Source organism: Prunus mume, linkage group LG7 (genome assembly GCF_029339155.1).
Source record: "Prunus mume cultivar Tortuosa linkage group LG7, ASM2933915v1, whole genome shotgun sequence".
Lineage (NCBI taxonomy): Eukaryota > Viridiplantae > Streptophyta > Magnoliopsida > Rosales > Rosaceae > Prunus > Prunus mume.
The window spans coordinates 7,295,985-7,321,368 of record NC_142704.1 but is presented as its reverse complement, the minus strand read 5'-3'; the positions used below and the strand labels follow the sequence as shown (position 1 = coordinate 7,321,368).

The following is a 25,384-nucleotide window of genomic DNA, read 5'->3' as shown; positions in this document are numbered from 1 at the left end:
TCCAGCACCCACACCTTGTCGATTGCTTAGCCATGAAACATGTTTATCCCACTAAACCCAATATATTATTACCAAAATAATGCAAAATAGGTTTTGGGTTTTCACTAAACCAACCCTACATGTTTGTCAAAGAATGAGATTTGCTACTTTATCTCTTACTAACTCTACATCCATAACTAGCTGCCCCCACCCTAACCCATAAAACTATTTTATAATGGGGATAGTTCTGTTTTGTTATCTCCAAGCAATAATACAATGACACATGAAAAAGTTATCATATATGTCATTATGTTATTGACCGAGAATAGCAAAAAGTGATATTCCCGTTACATAAGAGTTTCTCTCCACTCCAACACATAATCAAACTCATTTTATGTCAACTGTTTTACCAAACATAAACAAAACAACAAAAAAGTAAACTTTCCACGATATTTCCTGTCTCCTTTGAATTTGTAAGAAGCTTCTTTTAGTTATTTGAAAAGAAAAAAGAGCCTTCTGTGTTATGTTCTAATTGTTTTTTTTTTTTATAACGAGGCAATGATAAAATATGATAGGGGTGAGAATATTTTTTGGTCAAAAGAACGCGTGAGCAGATGTTTTACTTCAAATGCACCTCATATTATTTAGGGAGTTTCACTAAAACACCCAAAATGAGAGCTGAAATTATAAAAAAACCTAACACCCAAAACGCATCATTACACACACTCAAAATCCATTTATAAACACACCCAAAAAATATACAATTGTTGACTTTGGGGTTGATTTTGGGTGTGTTTTATATTTAAATAGTGTTTGAATTTTTTTATAAATACATGTCTAGGATTGAGTTTATTTATAAATTTGTATATTATTTATTGCCTAAATACAATGTCAAATGTATGGATCCTTTTTGCCCTGCTGCAAGTCAATGCATGGATGTTGGTGGGTTCTTTTTAGCCGTCTCAATCAGCAAATTAAGGTCAGAGTTTGAAGAAAAATAAAATTATGTGTTCAATTAATATATTAACAATATATTGAGATTTTTAAATCAAATATTAACCATACATAGACGATTAAAGATTACACACATAAATCGAGAAATTGTCTTAAAAAATAGTTAATGGACCGACCCAATGGATAGATTTGATTGGGCCCAATTCATCGAGATCACTTTGGGCCAGAACAAAATCCGGGGGCCCATTAACGCCGATCACCATTTCACATACAACGGCCAAGAGCTTCTGCAACAAAAATGCCGAAAAGCGGCAAAAGAAAGCAGGCTGAGGTTGAGCAGAAGCCAAAATCTGCAACCAAATCGGCCAAAACCTCCAATGGCTTGAAAGAGACCGCAAAAGATCCATACCCGAATCACCCTCGACCCACCCCAGAAGAATGCCTGTCCGTACGAGACGACCTCTTGGCCTTCCATGGCTTCCCCAAAGAATTCGCCGAGTACCGAAAGCAGAGACTGATTTCTTGCGACGCCGATGGCACCGGGATTTCAGAGCAGTCCGATCTGAAAGAAAGTGTTTTGGATGGCCTAGTGAGGACTCTGCTGTCTCAAAATACCACGGAAGTCAATTCTCAAAAAGCTTTTGCTTGTCTGAAGTCCGCTTTTCCAACTTGGGAAGATGTAAGCTTTGTGCTTTCAGTTTTTGAGCTTTTTGGTTTTTTTGGCTGCGTGGGTATGATTGCATTTAGAATCTTAAGGTGTGATTGCATGATTTTGGGGCGGGTTCTGTTTGTTCTGGTTAATTTCCTTTTGTTTTATTGGTGTTTGGAGACCAAAAAAATAATTTCTTTAATTTCAGCTTCATGAATTTTGCTGCTTTGAAGTATTTATGGACTATTATCAGCTGAAATTGTTTCTATTCTTTGGCTAAGTAAGTTGGGAAAGTTTGGTTTTGTGTTTGTGAATTGAACTTACAATGTTCATTGCCTGCATTGGTTTTGCGTTTGTAAATTGGATTTAGACTTATGCTTTCCATTGCTTGCATTGGTTTTTTAAATTGGATGCTTTGGTTTTGTAATGAAAGGTTCTTGCTGCTGAATCGACATGCGTAGAGGATGCCATAAGATGTGGAGGCTTAGCCCGGACCAAAGCTTCGTGTATTAAGAACCTACTGAGGTGTTTGCTAGAGAAAAAGGAAAAGTTGTGCTTGGAGTACTTGCGAGACTTGTCTGTTGATGAAATTAAGGCTGAGCTCTCTCATTACAAAGGAATCGGTCCCAAAACGGTATTAAGAATATACTTTACTTTCTTTTGATTTTTTTCAGTATTGAGCTGCTTTTGTATGTAAATTACATCCAAGTTTTGTTTTAGTGAAGTGTTTTATCAGTTGATTTTACATGAAGTTATTTTTTCCATTGATCAAACACTAATGAACAAGTACTCTCTGCAATGGCTTTGTTCGCGATCTTCTTCTTCTTCTTCTACTTCTTGTATTGTATGAGTTGATAACTATACAACGTATACTCTCTGCAATGGCTTTTAACACTTGTGTTTTGATGATTATAGGTTGCGTGTGTTTTGATGTTCCAACTTCAGCAAGACGATTTTCCCGTGGACACACATGTGAGTAGTATGATGATTCAAATGCCTTTTATCATCGTGCATCGATGCAATTCTTTCAGACACTCAAATTTCTTGATGCAGGTGTTTGAGATTGCAAAGGCTATGAGTTGGGTGCCAGTTGAAGCAGACAGGAACAAGACATATCTTCATCTTAACCAGCGGATCCCAAATGAACTTAAATTTGATCTCAACTGCCTCTTGTTTACACATGGCAAACTCTGCCGCAAATGCATCAAGAGAGGAGGTAACCAGCAAGGAAAAGAAGCCCATGATAACTCCTGCCCTTTATTACGTTACCGTAAGTAAATAGTAAATTGCAGAGTTTTACCATCGTCTAGGGACAAAAAGTTTAGTTTAACCTTCTTGTAATTTCTTAGGAAGAGACAATGTGGCCATCAAATCTAGTCTTTTACGATGTTAATGTGCATGTTAATCGCATATTTTGTCAGTTGACTTGTGAATGATAAAAATTTCGAAAATGAAAGTAAGAAATGGGTTTGACAAAGTATGAGAAAACATATTAATCATGTTGTGATTTTGGTACAACAAATTTTTATTTATATTTCGTGGAAATTAGATATTACAATTTCCCAAGTGAGATGCCATTGCTATCCGATGAAGAACTGGGGAAAGTTATTTCTTTTTCATAGCTGGGATGAAGTTTAATTACCAGGATTTGACGTGGAATGTCCAAAACTAGTGTTTTTTTAAAAAAAATTTATAAATCTCAAACACTTTTGCTATGAAATACATCCTACCTAACAATCACAATCATTCATTTTACAACATTAGACACGAATATTTTGTGTCTTCAATTTTTTCTAACAATGAAAATTTAACATGAATTTTATTTAAAGGTGAGATGAAAAGATATCGAGTCTCATTCCAGACGGATTATTGACTAAAGAATTCAATGATCTTAAATAATAGATTATTGGTTTTCTCATTTCACAATTTCATAAAATCATTTTTATTGAGTAAAATATTGGAGGAAACTAAAAATATTCCGAACATTATATGCAATACTTTAAAAGATATGAAGAAGAAGAAAGACTACCAACGGTGGTTGATATCAGGTGGAGAACTCGATTTCATCCAATCATAACGGCAATTGAAAATGATATTTTCTTCCATGTAGCAAGAAGGAGGGAATAAGTATGCTAACGCTTGTTGGTGAGAAAAGAACTTCTACTACATGAAGTGCAGGTAGCCAAATTAGCTCTGATCAAGGCGATAGTTAATGCTGTATTTTCAGCGGTTCAAATTGGAACGGTCTGTCTTGAGGTCGTTGCTCGTGCAGCAAGTGCAAGCCTAGTTTCTGAGGTGGCCCAGGCGGAACTCCTATTAGGCTAATTTTGGTTTTGGATTTAGTGAGTGATTTTGAATTTTGTTTTGGAAATGCTCAACCAAGCGACCAAGAAAGAATTGATGTAATTAAAACAAACTAAGAAAATTTGATATGTTTGTCGAAATCAATGGCCAAGAAAACTAAGAAAGAAGGAAACAAAAACAAAATAGCAATACAAAATAATATGGGAAAATAATAATGAACAATAATTATATAGTGTAGTTTCAACTCTTTTTTTAATTTAATAAAAAAAATTAATTAGTGAAGAATTATTTTCTAATTTAATAAGAGAAAATAATAATTTGTGCAAACAAAAAGAAAATTGATTTAAGCTGATGTTGAAGAATAGGGTTTATGTTGAGAATAAAATCTCAAGATAAGCAAGAAGTTATCTTGGTCCAAAGTGGAGTCGTCGGCCGACAGTGGTGTCCGGCGGTGGTCCAAGTGGTGATACAAACTTTGTGCCACCCTTTTTAAAAATAATAAAACTGTATTTTTCCCTTGTTAATTTAAACACGGCCACTGAATTTGGACCTCTTATTTGGATATCCTTATTGATAAACTACAACATGACTTATACCTAAATTTTATTTTATTTTTTTATTTATGAACATAAGTAGAGACGTTGAGATAGTCCATTGACTAAACCAAACACATAAAATTAGATTGTTGACTATTGACTACAAACTGTCTATTGACTAAAGAATCTAAGCACCTTTAAAATTAGATTGTTGTTCTTATTTAACAATTTGGTATTTTGTTTTTATTAAGTAAAATATTGGAGGAAACTAAAAATATTGAATTGCGTCTAAACAATAATAACAAAAAGAGTAAAAGTGGCACATGGTGGTTTGGACCAGGTGGAATATTCGCTTTGATCCAATTGCAAAGTCAAAATTATGAAGGAATTTAATCCTTGCCATGTTTATTTGGAGTTTGATAAATCCTTGACATATAAAGAGCAGGAAAGTGTATAGAGTAGAATCTTACAAACGAGTCAACAATAATGGGTTTGAGGTTGTGCACATATGAGAGGATATTTTATTTTAGGATGTTTGGAGTTTATCAAGGAGGAATGGACTCAAGGTACACTCTTATCTCTTCGTTTTATTATTATTCTTCATTATATCATGCTTTGCATACAAATTATATATATATTTTTTATGATTAGGTAAATATTTCTTAGTGGATTATTGATTTGCAAATCGACATCAATTTTTAGATCCATTTCGAGGTGTACGATATCATCTCTAAGATTTTGCTGGTCAAGGTCGTGACCCTGAAAACGCAATTGAGTGTTCAATCTTCGCCATGCTTCCTTGAGAAATGTAATTGAGATGATATTTGGGATATTTAAATCAAGATTCACAATTTTCAAGTCAGCACCTCCATTCCCATATAGGACTCAAGCAGAGCTTGTGTTAACTTGTGCATGACTACATAATTTTCTTCGTAAGGAATGTTGTTCTAATGAATTTCCTATTGAACTAAAGAACGAGTCTTCATCATCTTCACCATTATTATCAGGGAATGAAGGAGATAATGTGGAACAAGTTTTTGAAACTCAAGAACAACAACGAGAGAATGCTAATGAATGAAGAGTTGGTATAGCTTCTGACATGTGGAGAAATGCCTTGCAAGATAACAATGGAACTCAACGGTGATGAGCATTGAAATTTCAAAAGGAATTTGTATTATGGTTTATTCACCGTCATTGAAATGAATCATGGCTAAGCTCACTAAAAAAAAAGAATCATGGCTGGCTGAAGGCCAATTATTTCATCATGGTACATTTTCAAATGTACTTTGTCATTTTATGATTGTACTTTGTCATTTTTAATCATTTTCTAATGTTAAGGAGAACTATTCTTTGCTTTTACGTATTTGTATCCAATTATTTTTTTCTTCTAATTTTTTGTTTCATGTATGTTGACTAGTTCATTCAACATATTAAAAGATAAATGTTATTCATAAAATAAATATAAAAATAAGTATTTAAAAGTCTATAAACTCTATGACAAAAGTATATGAAAGTTTGTCACTTACTTTATAATGTATGTAAAAGTTATTAAGAATTTGTCAACTCTAGGAAAGTCACTCATTTAAAAAAAGTCTTTAAAAATTAGAATTGGATACACTCAACTCTTAGAATTTTCTCTTAAAAACAATAAAATTGAGTTTTAAAAAGAAATTAACCATTTCCTTCTTTCAATGAAATTATTTGTATTATAAATATGGCAAACTTCTCAAATATCATATAATCATGCATATATCATCATTATAATCATCTTGATACAATGAATCATATGTAAAACGATAAATAAAAACAAATAAAAAACTCTCTCTCTTGTTGTCTGGTGAATTCAATCGTGGCTGACAACAATCTTCTAAGACTGAATGAAGTTGAATGCATCACACCTGTGCCTGACCTCACCCTTGCGACCCGTCTTAACTCCCTGATGGGCAAGCTTCTCCATCGCATGAGCAAAAGCCTTGAAGAAAGCAGCCTGGTCGGCAGCGTACAAGTCCACAAACGGCCTCGTCCTCGGATCCTTAACAAGTGCATGGTCCGAAGACAACAGCCCCAACCCTCTCTTTAGATTCAGATAATACATATTATCAAACTTCCCCGGTGTAATCACGTCATTGAAAGCAGACATGGCGGTGTTCGTTTGATAGTTGGTACAAGTTTTCTTCAGCCCTTCAGCAAAGTTTGGGTACATTTCAGGATCTGTTGGTGTGGTTCTGTTGTAATTGAAAATTCTGTCCGCGAATTCTTTGCAATGGGAGAATCCAATTGTGTGTCCACCACTCAAAGCCACCATCTCTTCGATCGTGAAGCCTTTAACCGCGAAGTAGTTGATGATGTCCTCCATGGTTCGGTTGCTTCTGATGAGATTGGCTTCCACTCTTGAAGCTTGAGAAACCTTTCCGTCTTTTCGTCCCAAGCGGACCTTGTAAAACGGGCCGCCGACCATGGTGACGAGGTTGCGTGTGGCTAGGGCGAGGATGTCAGAGCAGGAGACAATGCCTGGGCAGGTGAGCTCGAGGGCGGTCTTGGCACGTGCCACGACCTCCAAGGCGTCCCCGGAGAGGGATTGGTTGATGTCGGCATCGCGCTCTGCAATGTTGATGTGGTTGGAGGAGATGAGAATGGAGGCGTCGCAGCCTTCAACCATGCAGTCGTGGAAGAAGAGGCGGAGAGTGCCGGCGGCAGTGGTGGGGTTGGCCATTTGTTTTACGGTCACGGTGTCACGTACAATGCTTTCCAAATCGGGGCATGTTTTTTTGTAGTATTCCATGGAGAGTTTGGATTCTGAGAAGGGGATTGTGATGAAGAGAAGGAGAAGAAGTACTGGAAGAGCCATTGCTCGAGAAAGAGATGAGAGATGAGAGATGATAGACGATGATGACGAGGAGGAGGAGGAAGAAATGATCTTCCTTTGTCTCGTTATTAATGCTATAGGAAACCAAGCATGTCTTTTGTTGAATGATTGAAGAGTACTGAAAATAAGGGGTGTGTATTTATACAAAATATAGTACAAACTGTTTTAATGAAGTGTGATAAAAAACTGACTAACAAGTAACAACTTCGAGCTGTACTGTAACTGAATAGAAGTATCTACAGCTGAAAAAAGCAACTGATCTTGTTAGAAACTACAACTCGGTTTGTGGGAGCTTTTCTTTGGCCTGAGGCTGGTATTTACATTGACTTACTTAGCTGTTCGTCGCGTTACAGTTAGTGAAAAATTAAAAAGCTGATCGTTTTATTCATAACCATTTCAACTTTTGTTCCCAAAAGTTCCTATTTTCCGCTTTCAAAATTAAAAAGCTAATGAAAAATAACACACACACACATATATATGTATATACTCTGCAATGGGGATTGACGCGCGCTGGTGGAAATGGATGATAGGTGACTTGTGTTTTTTGATGTTCCAACTTCATGAGAGATGATTTTCCGGGTGAGTATACGTACCTAGTATGACGATTTTCAAATGTTCCAAGCTCATGCATGCATTGATTGATGCAATTCTTTTGACGTTCAAATTTGTCATGCATGCAGGTGTTTGTGCAAAGATGATGTTTATAGTTAGTCTGTAAAAAGACGGTGTTTTTCATTGACCACTTTCTTTTACATCTGTGTGATGTGCCTGTTAGTGCGTTTTTCCCCTGCCCTTATAAACAACACATCTTAATGTTATATATCATGTCTGAAAACTGAGAAGGATTAGCAATGGATACGCTCAGTCTTTTTGTTCAAAAATCATATATATATAGATATACAATTGCGGTGTGTGAGTTTTTTTCTTTTTCTTTTTCATTTTCCCTGTTACTTATTTGATTTCATCAATATTGTATACTTATTATCTTCTCTAGATAGAGATCAAATCCTGTAATTTACTAAAGAACATTTTAACTAATAAGTTTTGATTTTGAGATGACATTATGTATTGTCAATTTGAGAGATATAGCTAGCATATATATATATGTGTGTGTGTGTGTATTGATCATGACAACTCCTAATTAAACCCGATGGAGAGTGATATAAAAAATTCCTTCTTTCATCACGCTTCCAATCTCAAATGAAATTTGTAATGTCTATATATACTCAAATATCATATAATCATGAACGTGTACCATCATTATCATCGTCACGACACATATATGAAAGAGAATTAAGAAAAAATATTTAAAAACTCTCCCTTGTTCTGAAGTGACGAATTTATATATCCCATGGCCAAATGAAAACCCTTAACAAACAACAATCATCTCATCTCATCATCTTCATCTTCTTCATCAAATAATCTAAGCCTGAATCGTGTTAAACGCGTCACACCTCCGCCTCACCTCACCCTGTTGTCCGGTCTTGATCTCATGATGGCCAAGCTTCTCCATTGCGTGAGCGAAAGCCTTGAAAAACGCTTCCTGGTTCATAGAGTACAACTCCACCAAAGGCAGTGTTCTTGGGTCCTTGACAAGTGCATGGTCTGAAGACAACAGCCCCAAACCCCTCTTCAAATTCTGATAATATATGTTGTCAAACTTGCCGGGTGTGATGACGTCGTTGAAGGCAGACATGGCAGGGTTAGTTGTGTAATTAGCACAAGTCTTCTTCAACCCTTCGGCGAATCTTGGGTTGATTACTGGGTCTGTTGGTGTAGTCGGGCTGTAATGGAAAATCCTATCGGTGAACTCTTTGCAATGAGAAAACCCAATTGTGTGTCCACCTGTTAAAGCCACCATTTCTTCGATTGTGAAACCTTTGTCAGCAAATAGCTTGATAATCTCATCCATGGTTTGGTTTGTTTTTGGCAAGTTTGCATCAACCTTGGACGCTAAGGACACCTGTCCATCTTTTCGTCCTAATTTGACGGGGTAGAAAGGCCCGCCGACCATTGTGACGAGGTCACGGGTGGCCTCCGCGAGAATGTCCGCGCACGAGACAATTCCCGGGCAGGTGAGCTCGAGCGCAGTCTTCGCACGGACGACCACCTCAAAGGCGTCACCTGAGAGGGATTGGTTGATGTCGGCGTCGCGCTCAGCTTTGTTGACATGGTTGGAGGCGATGAAGACGGAGGCGTCGCATCCCTCGACCATGCAGTCGTGGAAGAAGAGGCGGAGAGTGCCTGCAGCGGTGACGGGTTGGGCGGCTTGCTTTAGGGTCACGGTTTCTCTTACAATTTTCTGGAAGTCTGGACATGTTTGCTTGTAGTAGTCTTCGTCGAGCTTAGATTCGGAGAAGGGGATGGAGAAGAAGAGGAGGAGGAGGATAAGTATAGGAACAGCCATGGTTGATTTTGGAGAGAGAGAGAGAGATGATGATGATAGAGGAAGATCAGGGCTTGAGGAGACCTGGTTCTTCCCCTGAGAGATGTTTCCTCAATGGAGGTAGGAAAGAGAAGGCAAATTATGTTATAAGGTTTGAGAAAAATGGAGGGAAGGGGGGAATAAGGTGGTGTAGATGTTTTGTGGATGGGAGGGGTTTTAGGGGATTTTGATGTGCTGTTATTACACCTACCATGCATGCAAGGGACGGGTTGAAAGGCAAATACGTCCTTTTAGATTTTTTTATATAATTAGTATGCTATTTTTGCATATAGAGATGGAATTTTTTTTAATGTACATATGTGGGTTCTGGTATGCTATTTAATTTCGAGCGAGGAGTGCGTTGGACCGGAGAGAACGGCTGCCAACTGATTCTGATTAGGCAGCCTTATTGATTGTCGTCAAGATTATCAAAGGTTTTTTTTAACATTTTTTTATATCAAAGGTTAGGGTTGAGAACAAAGCTACAAAGAAGCATACATAATGTTAGGACAAAACTAATGGCATTTTTAGCTTATGTTATGACTCATTCCTATCTCACACAAATGAAGGCTATATTGCCCATCAACCGTCTCCAAAACAACTTTCTTCCTAACTTATAAATTATAATTAACCAAGAAAAACTCACATATATATATATATATATATATACAAAATTGCAAGAGCTACCTAAATATTGCTCCATGCAAATATGTTTACAACTTACCAAAAATCACAAGCAAATTTTGTTGGCCACAAGACTTGGCCCCCATTATTAAAACATAAAAGAGACTGACAAAACTCAGTGTATTTTGAGCGGTTTTCTTGTATACATGGTTATAATAAAAGTGAATTTTTATTGATATTATTCTTTAAAAAAAGGAAAATAAACAATGTCGTTCACCCTTACTATAACATGCGTACAAGATGTATCACGTGACTATATTATCGTAGTATTTTATAATTTCTCCAATTTATGCCATTGTGGCTCAAGGTTTGGTAGAGGACCAATCTAGTCTAAACTCAATTTTGGTAACATCTATTTTTATGTTCATCTTTATGAAATTCTAGGATTTAAATCGTATTTATTTTCTTCTTCTCGGATTTAAATTTCATCGAAATATAATTATGACACTGTTTTTTTAAAATAAAAATGATGACACTCTCTCACCAATCAAATAATTCCACCTGTTCTTCATTTGCTTACGTGGAAGTCAATCAATGGACTCTTGTTCTAATACTGGCACGACAGTACCGTCTTCAGCAATCGCCTGAAACGCAAAGCTTTAAGACCCGCTTCTCTCAGGTGAGAGACTTTCTCTGCATCTCTCGTTGGGCATCCCAATTGAGCAACGGTCATGTTGCCGCTCAAATCTATGACATGGGTTCTGCTGCTCCTGCTGCTCTCTCCCGCCATCATAAACTTATCGACCTCGCAATCTGATGCTCGTTGGGCAGCTAAGAAGAGACGCCTCAGAGATAAAGTCCACAAAATGTAATGTCAAATTTCACCTTCACTGCCTTGGTTCTTTTTCTTTCAGTTTCGTCAATTCTTCATTATTTTTCAATTTAGTTTGATGGCTATCTGTGATTTGCTCACTAATCTGAGATTTGAGTTTAGCTTAATGAGTACCAATTAGTTGGTCTGTAGGGGAAAAGAAAAAAAAGGGCTTCTTTTTATTTTAACTTTGAAAAAGTATGGATATTTGACAAAAGTGAAGATAACTGCTTGGTGGGACTGATATTTGATGCTTCATTTGGTATTTGGTTGATCAAATATTGATGGAAATATAAATTTAAGATCTTGAAGTATTGAGCTTGGGGAAATTAAGGCATTCCCAGCTATTTGGTTTGCCTCGGCTCAATTAGTTTTTTTAATATAAATTTTAGCTTTTTTTTTTCTTTATGTTCAAGCTTTGAAGGGTGCTGATCAATTTGGAGCGAATGCATGTTATGAATATCGCCTGAAAATTTGTTTATAATGGTCAAGCGGTAGGTGAATTTTCCTGTGCATATAACAAGGTTCTAACAGGAATGTTGTTTCTCTCCTTTCAGGTTTTACCATGCATATGACAACTACATGATCCATGCATTTCCGGTTAGCTTTTCTCCTCCATTGTTCTTTCAGATTATGCACTTCTGGTGAATGATATAGTAACTATTTATTCTTTGCAGCATGATGAGCTAAAGCCTCTCAGTAAAAGTTTCACGGACTCTCTTAGTGAGCTTGGAAATCTGAAGGTAACTGTATATCTGCAGATAAAGTGAATTATGATTAGTTCCAAAGGTAAATTGAAGTGTTTGTTTCCCCTATTTCAGCTTGAACGCCTACCTCAAGACTACAGTGGATCTGCTCTTACACTTATAGAATCATTGTCTAGGTTTGCTATCAACCGATTTGTTGTCAGTGATACAGTTCTGCAATTTAAATTTATATGCTTTCTGTTCCATTTGATATACATTTTTGTTTCATTCTGATGCAAAAACTTTCTCTCAGCCTTGTCATTATGGGTAACAACACTGAATTTCAAAGCGCAGTCGTTTGGCTTTCTGAAAATTTAACGTTCAATGTCGATGCGAGGGTAAATCTTTTTGAGGTATCTATTCAAGAGCTTGTGGAAAAAAATTATTTTGGTTAAGTTATGCTGATCCTAGAACTTCATTATTCTCCTATCTTCAGATTGCTCAAAATGTGATCTAGCTACTGTTATTGTTGTCAAGTTATGTACTTGAAGTTTTATAATGGTTCTCTTTTCCATTTAATTGCTATTATGCAGTGCAACATAAGAGTGCTTGGAGGACTTGTTTCTGCTCACCTACTTGCGACTGATTCCACTGACAGGTTGGGTAAAGGAGTTTACAAAAATCAGCTGCTTACTTTGGCGGAGGATTTGGGGAAACGCTTTCTACCTGCATTTAACACACCCACTGGGTTGCCATATGCATGGGTTAACTTAAAGGTACTACCTGAGACATGCTGAGGTCCAATTACGAATTACATTTTGATTTTTGGGGTGTATGCATGATATGATTATTTCCAAATTGTTATCATCAGTCTAAAATACAGTTAGGTGTAATCTTTTCAAGAATTCACCTTTCGAGTTTTAAAATTATATGAAAACGGTCTGGTGGTTTTGTTTGTAAGAAGGATATATGACTCCGCATCAATGCAAAATTCTGTGGACAGTATGGAGTGATGGAGAATGAGACTACTGAAACAAGCACTTCAGGGTGTGGTGAGGGGCTTTCTTTTGCAGTATTGAGATGAGGACATCAATAAATGTGCATTCCTGAATGTCTTGATTCTCTGTATGAGTTCAGGTTCTCTAATTCTGGAAATGGGAGCATTATCCCGATTGACTGGAGACCCCAAATACGAATCTGCAGCTTTACGTGCTCTTCGTAAATTATGGAGCATGCGGAGTTCGTTGAATTTACTTGGTACAACACTGGATGTATCAACTGGGGAATGGATTGAGTATTCAACTGGGATTGGGGCTGGTAGGTTTTCCGAGGGCTTTGAGGTTTTCAACGTAATACATTATATGCTACATAGTCTATTGGCTTTCCCAAATAGTGCACAGGCCAATATTTCCTTTGGCAGTCTGTCAGTGATGAATTGCTGTGATGCACACCATTAAAAAGCATTCCTTGTTGCATCTGGAATGCATAGAGTGTGATGTTTCTGATGTTGGATTATGTGTTGCTTCATTTAGGGGTTGATTCATTTTATGAGTATCTATTTAAGGCCCACATTCTTTTTGGAAAGGAGGAGTTCTGGAGAATGTTTCATTCTGCTTATATTGCTGTGCAGAAATATTTCAGACATGGTCCATGGTACAGCACTACCTCCCTTAGCCTTATTCAATTTTTTATTGGTACTTTGAAAGTGTTAAAAAATTGCACTCTTGCATTTAAATTGAGATGAGTGGACTGCAACATTTTTGTGATCAAGCATGTTACTGTAATTAGGTACCATGAAGCTGATATGAGGACAGGAAAAGCAACGTATTGGCAGCTGACAAGCCTTCAGGCATTTTGGCCTGGCCTACAGGCAGGGAATTTAAAACCTTGCCATTTTACTTGATGACTTCAATCCTCGGAAAGAGCCTTCTAATCTTTAGATATGAACTATGGTTTTAGGTTCTTCTTGGTGATATTGCCGCTGCAAATTCATCACACCGTGAGTTCGTCTATGTATGGAAAAAGTATGGAGTACTACCAGAGAGGTATTCTGCTTTTCAAAATCCTTTTTCTCATTATAGACTCTAATCTTATAGTCTGTAAGTAACTATTGACTTGTTTCTTAGTTTCTATGGCTGGTTCCTGTTGCTACAGTATTTCTTTTCGTAAGGGAAAAAATGAAAATGGTCTAATATGAACTGTAATCATATAGATATTTGTTGGACCATCAAATGTTGCATCCCACAGAAAAATATTATCCCCTGCGCCCTGAATTGGCAGAATCAACATTCTACTTGTATCAAGCAACCAAAGGTCTGATATCTTTCCTTATTAGTTATCTTCAATTTTACATGGAGCTAAATTTCTGGGCAATCTTTTATAAGCATTCAGACATTTCAGTACTCTCAGATGCTAGTTGCTTTTAATCAAGATGTTATAAGGAACCAAAAAAATGAACCCTTCTGCGAATTGTGGCAAGGCCCTTAGCTGCTCCTTTTAACTTTCTGATTTGTTTGCGTCATATTTGTTTCTGTGTTGCATGTAATCAGATCCGTGGTACATAGAAGTGGGAGAATCAATTGTAAATTCTCTGAACTTATACACAAAAGTGGATGGAGGTTTTGCTAGCATTAGAGATGTCACAACTATGCAGTTGGAAGATCATCAGCATAGTTTCTTCCTTGCTGAAACGTAAGAGTTGTTCCCTTTGCACTTTGAAACTACAGAGAAAATTGTCCCAGAGCCATAAATTGTTTCACTTTAACATATATCTGAAATGATTTTGTTTTTTTTATAGGTGCAAGTATCTATTTCTTCTGTTTGATGATTCTTTTTTGGTTGAAAAAAATTATATTTTCACAACTGAGGGTCACCCCCTTCCAGTGTTAAGCAGTTGGCATGACAGACTTCCAGAGACCTACATCCAGACTAACCGGACTCTTCTCAAGGTGTTGCTTCTACCTAAAGGCATGCATAGTATTTTATAGCTGGAAACCAATCCATAACAAACTGAATATATGTTTCTTGAAAATGCACCAGTTTTTTTTTTTTGGGTGCAGATTTCCTTTGAGCCAACATAAACTTTTGAAAAAATGTTTTTACTTGTGCAGACGGGAAACCAAGCACGACAAACGAGTTCAATGTCAAAGCAAGTTTGTCCTCCTACAACATTGAATTCATGGGAATGTAGCGGCCAACAAGTTGAGAGTGCTTGCCATGTCCCTGATGCTCGTAGTGACCACAGGTGTTTAACAGACGATGAATGTGGAGTTGACTCGAGTAATTGTAGACGAAGATCGTGTAGCATGGCAGGCTACTGCGGGCTATGGTTGTTCATATGATTCCCTGGTAAAAAAAATAATTGTAATTCTGTAACTGGAAAAATGATCAGATTATAGGAATAGAGTGTGAAAGAAAGGTGAGAGGTTAGGAAAACATGGTTTAGAAGTGAATAGCAGAGTGTGCAGTTAAGTTTACCATACAGATTCTCAAGCAATGTACCAAATATGAACAATGCTCTGTCTACAGTTTTTGGGTGATGAAGTGGTTCACTAATTTGTTATTTGAGTGAATTTAGTTGCCTATACCCTTTTACTCTTTCTTCATCTCTACAACATGTTACATGGTACATACCATGCATGCCTTAAACATTGATCAGAAAGAAACGGTTTCAATATAATTTTCAGGCCTATCTCGTACTTTCTTTCCAGGCTGAGGTCTCCAACCAAGCCAGTGAGTCTTTACTCTACACCCGTGTTTTTTTTTTCGTCTGATACTCTACACCCGAGTTTGGTTCACTTTTTGTACATTAGAGTCGTTTAGAATATTGCATTGTGAAAAAAATATTACATTAATATATACGAAATGTAATGCAGTAACCCTAAACCAAGAAACTTAATAATTGTTGGAGTAGTTGGCAAAACAGTGGGAGACAGCCAGGTGGGAATAGAGGTTGGTGAATTAAAGTACATCCCAAATTTCAAGGCCAGCTGGAGCCCTTTAAGTGTTCATAAAAAAGACAAAAAATGGTACGGAAACCCCATCCCTAAAGTTGTGCCACTTCCCAATTTGATGAGTTTGAGCTCAGCGAGTTTTTTTGCCTCTGCCTTTCCTTTGCCATCAGTCATACGAACGAGGCCTAGGTCCGGGTAAAGAGGACCAACTCCCGGTGACCACCAAAAGGAAGATCGACACGTGGCCTTGAAAATGACTCAGACTGTGACTGTGCTGCTGCTATAGTAGCCCACCACAGATTTGCTAACCTAAAACATATACGTCCAGCTGTCCGCAATTAATCAGCAAAGCATTAAGATTTATGAACACAGGGCGTGACATAAATTTATCTGAGAAAATACAGTTCCAAAAAACAAGTTGTAGTTTATAGGAGCACAAAAAGAAAAGAGGTTTTGTACAAGTAGCATTAGTTGTAATATAATGGTGCAGCAGAAAGCTGTAGCTGCCCCTCTGCATGCAAGGTTGAACCGTAATTACAAGCAAAGGAAGTGTCCACTTGGGTAAATTCGGTGCACAGGGATCTTCTATAAAGAGCATGATGCTGGGGATTCATATTACCACTTCAGCTCCAGTGCCTGATAGCTAGCTTGCTATAGCCTACAGCCATGGCAGCAGTACGCGTGATTCTTTTGCTGGGAGTTTTTCTATTCTGCCTTACTGAGGTACAGAAGACTAGTTTGGTTTCTATGGTTTTGCATATATAAAGAAAAATAAACGATAAAAATGAGTTATTGGTTTAACTGGAGCTATGATGTTCATCCATGCAGGTTTCATCTGATATCAAGATTGAAGAACAATTACCTCATCTTGCGCAGGCAAGAAAAGAAAAAACTACGCCCTTTTTCTTTTTGGTTTAAAATGTTTTAAAGGCAAGATTTTTTCTCTTCTGTTTTGTAGTTTTATGATTAAACATAAATGTTTTTGGGTTTTTTTTTGGCAGCTTGTTGTGAGAGGCGGAAGCAGACGGCTAATGCAAGACATAGGTTGGTTGGGTTTTGCTGTTGATTGTTTCCACTCGCACAAGACAAAATAATATAGCAAAAATAAAACAGTAAAATGCCAATAAAATTAATTAATTTTGAGTTTATAAAATGTCTTGTTTGTGTTGTTTAGACTGTGGAGGGCTGTGCAAGCAGAGGTGCAGCGTTCACTCGAGGCCAAAGATTTGCAGCAGGGCGTGCGGTACGTGCTGTGTGAGGTGCAAGTGTGTGCCACCTGGCACTTCTGGGAACAGAGAACTCTGTGGCAAGTGCTACACTGACATGACCACCCATGGCAACAAAACCAAGTGCCCCTAAGCTTAATGCTTAGTGGGTAATTAAGCTTAAGCTTAAAGGAATAAGAAGAAGAAAGATGGGAGCTAGATGAGGCATGTTTATTGTTGTGTGAGCTATGTGATCTGTAGAAGTTTGGTATTAGTTTATGGTATTATCCTCACAATTACCCACCATTTGTTTTTTCTTCTTAAATTAAGCTCTTCATTTCCTCTTAAAATTGTTTGGTAAATGCAAAGGATTAACCAGTGTAGTGGTCTGAAACAATTGCTTCCTCAACAAATGTGGTATCTGTGTAATGTGTAATACTATCGCTCCTCTTAATAAATAAAAAAATTATTATTATTTTATTTATTTAAGTTTGGTAAATTGGTCATAACGCAGTGAATGATTGCAGCCATGCAAATATTTTGAGACTACACAACAAGAATGGGCCCAGACTTTCATTTCAACTAGGGGCATAGAATTAACCCAAATCATGCACCAAATATCAGATAAAGGAGGCAAGGGGGAATAGAGCCCAATATGGGTTGCCTTACATCAAGAATAGAAATAGGCCCTGGATTCCTTAGGGATTACCCATCTAAAATTTGGAATCAAACCCTCCATCTCAAGCCCATTTTTTCTCTATCCAATCTCAAGGCTCAACAATAACATAGGCCTCCGGTGTATCTCTTCAAAAGGCCCATTAGAATTCTCCGAAATTTTTTCAAAACTTTCAACATGTCCATATAGATCTTCCAATGAAGCCGTATGCATCAACAGTTAGAAATCAATCATAATCTCACAAATCAATCATAATCTCACACTTTGGGCTAGTTTGGTATTGTTGTACTGTGAAAATAATTATTGTCAGATTTGTTGCGAGATAAATCAATCTGTGAGAAAAAACAACTTGGCGTTTGATAAAGTTTTTGTTAAAAGTGTTGTTGGTACTAATTCCCGCTTATTCATAAAATTATTGCCACATAATCATTAAACTTATCACCTCTTCAAAACTGATTAATGTATAATCAAAAAAGAAAAGCACCTCATTAGATATTTTCCATTATAGCTTTCTTTCACAGCAATTTCTAACAATAAGTGATTTTCTCATAGTTTACTAAAGCTTCCCAATTTTTTTTAAAAATCACTTATCACCCCAAATAAGCAATGCCAAATTGACACTTAATTATGCTCGATATAGCTTTTATTTGTGACTTCTCGACCTAAACATCAGTATATTTTAGGGAGTTTCACTAAAACACCCAAAATGGGAGTTGAAATTATAAAAAAACCCAAGCACTATTTAAACATATAAACACACCCAAAACCCATTATTACACACACTCAAAACTCATTTATAAACACACCCAAAAAGTTGACTTTGGGGTTGATTTTGGGTGTGTTTCTATGTTTAAATAGTCTTAGATTTTTTTATAAATACATATTTAGGATTGGGTTTATTTATAAATTTGTATATATTTTAATCCTAAACCATGTCTCGAGTCGCAATACATAATGTGATCTGTGGCTCACAACAATCAACTAATGTGATTGAGACATATGATTTTTAAATTAAAAAAACAAAACAAAAACTTTAGTCTTTTTATTTCAAATTGACTAATGCCTAAAAGATATTCTCAAATGATCATATCACAACAGCACGTAACTTGCTGCTATGGGCCCACTTCCTCTCCCCACCTCGCCTGCATGATTTTTTTTGGACATCCCACGACTGCTATACAAATTCGAACCCACCAAGTGGACAAGTGGCAAAAGCTCGAGAATCTAATAACCACTCACGTGACCTACGTCAGGCAACAGGCCCGCTGGTCCCCGCGAAAGGTATAAGAAACGAAATGGGCCCCATCATTTTAATAAATCAGCCCATGGGCCCATAAAAAGAAGAAGTAAAAGATGCCAACATTTTTCAACACAGAGGTAAAGTAAAGATTTCCCGGCAATCGGCATATTGCTGTTTCTTGTTTCTATTACGAACGTGAAAAACACAAACTGGTGCAATGACCATCTTCTCCATCAAAATTTTACTCCTTATCCATGGGAGAAAGTCAATTTTCGATTTTTCAACAACTTTTTTTATTTTTTTTTGGTGTGGTTATAGTCTAAATATTTTAAATTAATATATTTATAGAGGGAACTTGAACTCGGGTGAAATAGGGTCAACTTACTGCATTGACCAACTAACTTAAATAACATCTCTCTAAAATTCTATTGGAAATGAAGATTCGAACTTCAATACAAGCAGACGGACTCCGAATCCTAATCAATTGGCCTCCCTCGCATTTTTATGTTTATAAGTTGTCATAAGAAGACAAGCATCATTTAGGGATTTGTATGCTAGTCTGTTTCGTAACGTGCTTCAAAATCAAAACGTACTAATTAGTACAGAAGGAGAGGAAGATTCCTGGAAATGGGATGAGGATCTTGTGATATGTGACAACTTTTTTTTCGTAGCATACAAAAAATACAGAGAAACATTATGATGGTGGGGTCATCTTCTTCGTCACAACGTTACTTATTTGTTAATTAAGCTTTAGGTTAAAATCCAGTTCATGATATTGATGTCGAGATAAAGACAAACGATATTAAAGTGGAAAAAATCGAAGGTTTTTAATTGTTATGGCAGCTTGTTCTATGGTCCTGGACTTGACATTAATATCTTATAGAGTCATACATATACATATATATATATATATATATTGGATGTCGGCACAATATTATCTTGCGGATGTTATTGTAAATATGTACGAAAGCAAAAAAGAAAAGTACAAAATATACGGCGTTTGCACAATAATAATGTCTGGATGTCCGCATAGGCTGTGTTCTTACCACCACGTATTTAGATTACCGAATCTTTTAACAGTTCAACCTAAAACATATGGAAAAAAAAAAAAGTAGTTTTTTTCTTTCTCCTTCTTCATGTTTTATCTTTCTAGGTTTGAGTTCATGAGCAATAGAACCCTGCAAAGCACGTAGTCGAAAATTACAGTTTTTTTTTTAATGAAATTTTTGTTAATTTCCTGACATTATTGGTGTATGGAGTTTTGTGAATAATTTGATACAATTTTTTTTAATTTTTTATTTTCATAATGTTTTTTGTTTGTTTTGGAAATTGTGTTTGTATGATAATGTTAGGTATGCTAAGTACTCGATCAATATTGTATAATTGGAGGAAGGAACAAATACTCAATATGTTTCTGAAAATGTTTTTTGTAATTAAAATGTCACATGATAAAACAAGTATCCAATGCCACCAGCGGGACCCACTGGACCCCACAAACAAAGCTTAGTCATTTTAATTTCAGTTACACATCACCGAGCCATTTTACACGCCAACATAAAACCAATTGCAATCCATGTCCAGAGGGCCCCACTTTTACTAGTCGTTAAACGCGCTATTGTGGGCCCCACGCGCCATCTCCTCCCCCACCACTCTCTCTTCCCCTAATCTACACCTGCGAGTGAGTGTCCCCCCTGCGTGGCACTGGAGAAGGCAAAAGGAAAAAAAAAAAACAAACAAACAAAAAGAAAAAGATGGCTGTTGAGTTTCGTTAATGTCGAAGAAGAAGCATCCCAGACGCAGCCAAATTCTGATAATGTAAAGGTAAATGCCCGCAAAAGCACTCGAGCCAAGTTTTGGACTTTTCTCATTGATTGCCATTTATTATTTGACCCCTTTTCCTCTCTTATTTATACGTGGGGAATTATTCCAATAACTATTGCTTATCGCATGTTGGTGCTTTTGGCTGTTGTTGTTGTTCATGTTCGTTTAGTGACACAGCCACTGTTCCGTAGTGCTTGCTGGGCTTTTGATAATGTCGCAGAAGAGACACCAAGAAGATGGTAAGGGTCGATCAGAAGGGACTGGCAGTCCTGAGGACAAACGCAGAAGGCTTCCTACTTTTCACAAGTATGAACCTTTTTATCTTGTTTCAGATTCTTTTTGCTTTGTTTGTATTGGGTTAATCATTACAAACTGGAAATATTCGATATAAAATGAACTGGGTTTAGTTTGGTTTGTGGAAGTGTTGGTGAATGTTACTCACTCTTGTGTGTCATCGAAATTTTATTTCTTCCTAGGAAAAGTGGGAGTTTTGGATTAGAAATGAATTGAGTTTTGCTTAGTGATGCTTTTGTGAAATTTGATTGAGATGCTTGTGTTGAATTTAATTGCTTTTGGCTTAATATCGTGGAGAATCGATTTGGGTGCATGTGTTTTGTCCGAAATGGATTCTATAATTCCCAAAACTTTATTCCTTGTAAGAAGTGAACCCTGTGATTAGAGCATCGATAAGTTGGAAATAGTGAATGAATGTGCATTGTTTGTGAAAGATGAATGCATTTGCTCGAAGTTAATGGAAATCAAACATTGAAACAGTTGTTTTTGAGTAGAAGTTAAGTTCTTTACATTCAATATAGAAAATGAGGGAATAAAGGCCTAAATGGTCGCTATTGTTAATTGAGTCTGAACCCTGAAGCGGATTTATGTTTGATATCAATGTCTGGAACAAGATTGATTATTCAATCACAAGCTAACTCATACATTCTCCTTCTGTTTCTTATAAATTATGATATCCATCAGAACAATGATAGTTTTCATCTGGTTTCTTTCTCATGACTGTGTACCATTGATTTTCAGTGCGGTTCTGGAAATGATGAAGTTGAACACAGTCCAGCATTTACTGGAGCCAATTCTAGAGCCTTTGATTCGTAAAGTTGTAAGTGTTTCCTTTTAAAGCATCGAGCTTAAGCCATGTACACTTTCTGCAGTACTGTGTAATTGAAGAACAATATTGTATATTTATAGGTGTTATATGTTATTATATATATAACTTGATAAGTACTTGAATACACTAATATCAATGAATTAAATTGATCACTTTTAAGCATTGGAAGTGTAAGATATCGCAATGCTTTTCAGGGTGCAGCGCACTTGATCTAGCCTGACACCAGGTGTCCTTTCTGCCTAGTGAGGGAGAGCTGCATTCTTCTTTCCAAGGACTCACTTTAACCATAAAATGCTTCAAATGGTCAATGTTCCTGAGCCACAGTTTTCCATTTAGATATGGAACTTAGGATCATAGGAGGGAAGCCCGTTCAATACCACTTTAGCTTCTCTGGCATGGGAGATGACTAAACTGGGCATTCAAGAACCATAACCTTTTCTAGGAACAGATTTTATGATTATAGAATAGGCATTTATAATCCGCCTTCCATACAAAGAGTCTATGAGCCCTTCAGCTAGTTTCTTCTCAATTTTTTCTACATATCATTTCTTTATCAAGATAAAATTTATTCACGTACTCTGAAGTTTCTTAGGGTTTTATTTGTTTTTATCTACCTGAATTGTAATAGCATGTTCAATGGGACCGCAATGCTGTCTGCAAATTGAAACTCTATATTGTAATATTGTTATTGTTTTTCCACCTTGCAACTCAATACGTGCATGCGTTTTTTATGGGGTGTTGCAGCTTCAATTAATTGTTATTTATTGAATCTAATGTATTTTCAGGTTAAAGAGGAAGTTGAGTTGGCCCTAAGAAAGCATTTGACCAATATAAAACAGTAAGATTATACTCTAAAGCTTGGGATATAGGAAACTCTTTATGGCCAATATTAGTTTAGTTTGTCACACTTGCAATGGTAATAGTTGATTAATGTTTTGTATTTCTATTCAGGAATTGTGGGAAAGAAACACATCCTTCTGAATCAAGAATCTTAAAGCTGCAGTTCTTAAATAATCTTTCTCTTCCGGTATTTACTGGAGCTCGAATTGAAGGAGAAGAATGCTCCACTGTACAAGTAGCTTTGGTTGATTGCTTTACTGGGCATGTTGTTAAATCTGGGCCTGAATCGTCAGCCAAGGTGGAAATAGTTGTTCTTGAGGGTGATTTTGATGGTGACGAGGGTGATAATTGGACACTTGAAGAGTTCAAGAATAACATTGTAAGAGAGAGAGAAGGAAAGAAACCTCTTCTTACAGGAGATGCAGTCCTGAATTTTAAAGATGGGGTTGGTCTTGTGGGTGAGATTTCTTTTACAGATAATTCAAGCTGGACAAGGAGCCGTAGGTTCAGGCTAGGAGCAAGAGTTTTAGATAAATTTGATGGAACTAGAATAAAAGAAGCAAAGACAGAATCATTTATTGTCAGGGATCACCGTGGAGAATGTGAGAATCATTCATTTTTTGCTCACTCGATACTTCTATTTGATGTAAATAACTCGTTACATTTTCATGCATGGCTCATAGCCTTCAAATTTGGGATCAGCTAACCCAAGTAAACATACATTATTATATAACCTGAGCTACTTTTGGTTCTGCAGTGTACAAGAAACACCACCCACCATCTCTGCTTGATGAGGTGTGGAGACTAGAAAAGATTGGCAAGGACGGAGCTTTCCATAAGCGTTTGAGTCGGGAAAACATCAACACTGTGAAGGATTTTCTCACCCTACTCTTCATAGACTCTTCAAGGCTTCGGAATGTAATTATTGACTTTTCTTATCTCAGTTAAATTTATTTTTCAATGCTTTATAATTCACACTGATAAGTTTGAAGTTAGTGTCTTTTGCATTTAAATGATGCGTTATGTGTCTCAATCTAGTGACCATAAAAGTTTATTTATGTTAAAATTTATTTTATTATCTGGAAATGCAGATCCTTGGCACAGGTATGTCTGCTAAGATGTGGGAAGTCACAGTCGAGCATGCGCAGACGTGTATACTTGATAAGAGGATGTACTTGTACTGCCCTCCCAGTTCACTGCAGAGAACCGGTGTGGTCTTCAACATTGTGGGGCAAGTGATGGGACTACTTTTGGAATGTGAATACATTCCTATTAGTAAGCTGTCTGAAGCACAAAAGGCAATCCACCTATCACCTCAGTTTACTTTATGTCTTTTTTTTTTTAATAATCCCATTTTATTTTCTTAGTCATGTCTGATTTTTTGTGATCAAATTTTGTTGCTAGGCTGATGGCCAGAAGTTGGTAATTTCTGCCTTCGAACACTGGGAAGAAGTAATCCCGTTTGATGACGAAGCCTCTCTTAGAGGTGCTTCTTCAAACTTTACCAGTGCTCTTCACACATCGACCTCACCAACGGCAGATGATCCTGATGGAAGCAAGTTTTTGGCTTCTCAAAAGGTTGGTGGATTTGATTATCCACACCCATCTGTCTCTTCTCCAGATATCATCTCATCCATCTATTCTGTGGGGAGCACCAGTGGCTTGGATGATTATGCCTTGCACAACATTGATGGCCTGGGTCTTAGATACGACCAGACTTTGAGTTTCCCAGCTCAAGTCACCAACTCCCTGATCTGTGACACGGATCCCATGGCTCATGCTTTATTTGATGAGGATAATCTACAGTTTTTTGATGCTGATCTTCATTCCCAGAACATAATTTCAGAATCACAAGCTGATCTACAAAGCGCTGTAGATGGCTTCTTGTTGACACGTTCCACAGCTGTTGCCATATCTGATAAAGCTCAGAGGAGATGGACAAAGCTATTCAGTGTGCTGAAGTGGTTCTCAATTAGGAGGAGTGTGGCTCTGAAACGAAGCCAAGTTCGAGAAATTCAAAGATATTAGTTATCTGGTGTGTAAATTGTTTGCTTACAATTGCAAATAATGTTTAGTGCTGCCCGTATAATATTTACGAGTGCAGGTGTAGAGTGAGATCTATCGGAGGTTTTGTTAGATGTAAATACATCTGGTAGTTTACTAGTCTTAGTTCTTCTGGGCGCCAGCCAGAGACAAATAAACTCTCAAAGCAAATTGTAATTCGTAAATATGTAGAAATGCTAGGATGCCACTATTCAGTGGCTTTGCTGCGAAAAAAATAATTTTAGCGATATCATTTGTTCAATTAAGGTATCCATTTTCAAGTCATGATAGCTTTCTCTTCAACTATGCAAGTTTACATGTACTCTCTCTCTCTCTCTCTCTCTCTCTCTCTCTCTCTCTCTCTCTCTCTCTCTCTGTGTTGCCTGTGTGCTGCCTAGATTCTAGACTGCCTAAATTTACTTAAAAGGTATCGGGAAAGAAGTTGTACTTCCCAACTTGAAGTTAGGATTTGATCAAAACCGTTATTGAAACTGAATAACTTAACCAGCCTTCACATGCAAACAATAGTAGCAACTAGTGTAACAGGCAAAGGGTACGCATTAGAGCACTTCCACCTCTATGGACAAGG

The 25,384-nt window shown here is 36.9% G+C and overlaps 5 protein-coding genes and 2 pseudogenes across 6 annotated transcripts; 5 read left to right on the top strand and 2 right to left on the bottom strand.

Annotated features, from left to right (window-relative positions):
- Positions 1-1,216: 1,216 nt before the first annotated feature.
- On the top strand, positions 1,217-3,059 carry LOC103338297 (DNA glycosylase superfamily protein). The gene is made up of 4 exons (XM_008241489.2): positions 1,217-1,612; positions 2,016-2,216; positions 2,498-2,554; positions 2,636-3,059. Exons 1-4 carry the CDS (start codon positions 1,232-1,234, stop codon positions 2,858-2,860), a joined length of 864 nt encoding a protein of 287 aa, XP_008239711.2. The 5' UTR covers positions 1,217-1,231; the 3' UTR covers positions 2,861-3,059.
- A 1,871-nt stretch (positions 3,060-4,930) lies between these two features.
- On the top strand, positions 4,931-5,566 carry LOC148915350 (uncharacterized; annotated as a pseudogene).
- Positions 5,567-6,289: 723 nt separating this feature from the next.
- On the bottom strand, positions 6,290-7,270 carry LOC103338298 (peroxidase 41 pseudogene; annotated as a pseudogene).
- A 1,153-nt stretch (positions 7,271-8,423) lies between these two features.
- Positions 8,424-9,804, bottom strand: LOC103338299 (peroxidase 41-like). The gene has a single exon (XM_008241491.3). The coding sequence runs from the start codon at positions 9,693-9,695 to the stop codon at positions 8,712-8,714; it is 984 nt and encodes a 327-aa protein (XP_008239713.2). The 5' UTR covers positions 9,696-9,804; the 3' UTR covers positions 8,424-8,711.
- Positions 9,805-10,965: 1,161 nt separating this feature from the next.
- On the top strand, positions 10,966-15,466 carry LOC103338300 (Glycosyl hydrolase family 47 protein). 2 transcript variants are annotated; one of them, XM_089041459.1, is made up of 15 exons: positions 10,966-11,205; positions 11,766-11,808; positions 11,886-11,951; positions 12,030-12,091; positions 12,208-12,307; positions 12,488-12,670; positions 12,898-12,946; positions 13,032-13,211; positions 13,427-13,547; positions 13,683-13,764; positions 13,854-13,939; positions 14,107-14,207; positions 14,444-14,585; positions 14,692-14,861; positions 15,005-15,255. In XM_089041459.1, the coding sequence occupies exons 1-15, from the start codon at positions 11,069-11,071 to the stop codon at positions 15,082-15,084; spliced, it is 1,602 nt and encodes a 533-aa protein (XP_088897585.1). In that variant the 5' UTR covers positions 10,966-11,068; the 3' UTR covers positions 15,085-15,255. The 2 variants fall into 2 exon arrangements, with proteins under 2 accessions (XP_088897585.1, XP_008239715.2); XM_008241493.3 differs by having other exon boundaries at positions 10,968-11,205; positions 14,692-14,842; positions 15,005-15,466.
- A 953-nt stretch (positions 15,467-16,419) lies between these two features.
- LOC103338301 (snakin-2-like) lies at positions 16,420-17,536 on the top strand. The gene is made up of 4 exons (XM_008241494.2): positions 16,420-16,570; positions 16,676-16,723; positions 16,849-16,891; positions 17,022-17,536. The coding sequence occupies exons 1-4, from the start codon at positions 16,514-16,516 to the stop codon at positions 17,204-17,206; spliced, it is 333 nt and encodes a 110-aa protein (XP_008239716.2). The 5' UTR covers positions 16,420-16,513; the 3' UTR covers positions 17,207-17,536.
- A 3,110-nt stretch (positions 17,537-20,646) lies between these two features.
- On the top strand, positions 20,647-25,080 carry LOC103338302 (Calmodulin binding protein-like protein). Its single transcript, XM_008241495.3, has 8 exons — positions 20,647-20,789; positions 20,959-21,095; positions 21,825-21,903; positions 22,698-22,750; positions 22,864-23,354; positions 23,510-23,670; positions 23,844-24,050; positions 24,157-25,080. The coding sequence occupies exons 2-8, from the start codon at positions 21,001-21,003 to the stop codon at positions 24,778-24,780; spliced, it is 1,710 nt and encodes a 569-aa protein (XP_008239717.1). The 5' UTR covers positions 20,647-20,789; positions 20,959-21,000; the 3' UTR covers positions 24,781-25,080.
- Positions 25,081-25,384: the final 304 nt, after the last annotated feature.

Bases quoted from the DNA above. Each gene is read 5' to 3' on its own strand.
- LOC103338297 (XM_008241489.2), top strand. From the start codon at position 1,232: ATGCCGAAAAGCGGCAAAAGAAAGCAGGCTGAGGTTGAGCAGAAGCCA. The intron at 1,613-2,015 runs GTAAGCTTTGTG...TTGTAATGAAAG, and splicing joins CTTTTCCAACTTGGGAAGAT to GTTCTTGCTGCTGAATCGAC. The intron at 2,217-2,497 runs GTATTAAGAATA...TGATGATTATAG, and splicing joins AAGGAATCGGTCCCAAAACG to GTTGCGTGTGTTTTGATGTT.
- LOC103338299 (XM_008241491.3), bottom strand. From the start codon at position 9,695: ATGGCTGTTCCTATACTTATCCTCCTCCTCCTCTTCTTCTCCATCCCC.
- LOC103338300 (XM_008241493.3), top strand. From the start codon at position 11,069: ATGTTGCCGCTCAAATCTATGACATGGGTTCTGCTGCTCCTGCTGCTC. The intron at 12,947-13,031 runs GTGAGGGGCTTT...GTATGAGTTCAG, and splicing joins AACAAGCACTTCAGGGTGTG to GTTCTCTAATTCTGGAAATG. The intron at 14,208-14,443 runs GTCTGATATCTT...GCATGTAATCAG, and splicing joins CTTGTATCAAGCAACCAAAG to ATCCGTGGTACATAGAAGTG.
- LOC103338301 (XM_008241494.2), top strand. From the start codon at position 16,514: ATGGCAGCAGTACGCGTGATTCTTTTGCTGGGAGTTTTTCTATTCTGC. The intron at 16,571-16,675 runs GTACAGAAGACT...TCATCCATGCAG, and splicing joins TTCTATTCTGCCTTACTGAG to GTTTCATCTGATATCAAGAT. The intron at 16,724-16,848 runs GCAAGAAAAGAA...TTTTTTTGGCAG, and splicing joins AATTACCTCATCTTGCGCAG to CTTGTTGTGAGAGGCGGAAG.
- LOC103338302 (XM_008241495.3), top strand. From the start codon at position 21,001: ATGTCGCAGAAGAGACACCAAGAAGATGGTAAGGGTCGATCAGAAGGG. The intron at 21,096-21,824 runs GTATGAACCTTT...ATTGATTTTCAG, and splicing joins AGGCTTCCTACTTTTCACAA to TGCGGTTCTGGAAATGATGA. The intron at 24,051-24,156 runs GCAATCCACCTA...TTTTGTTGCTAG, and splicing joins AGCTGTCTGAAGCACAAAAG to GCTGATGGCCAGAAGTTGGT.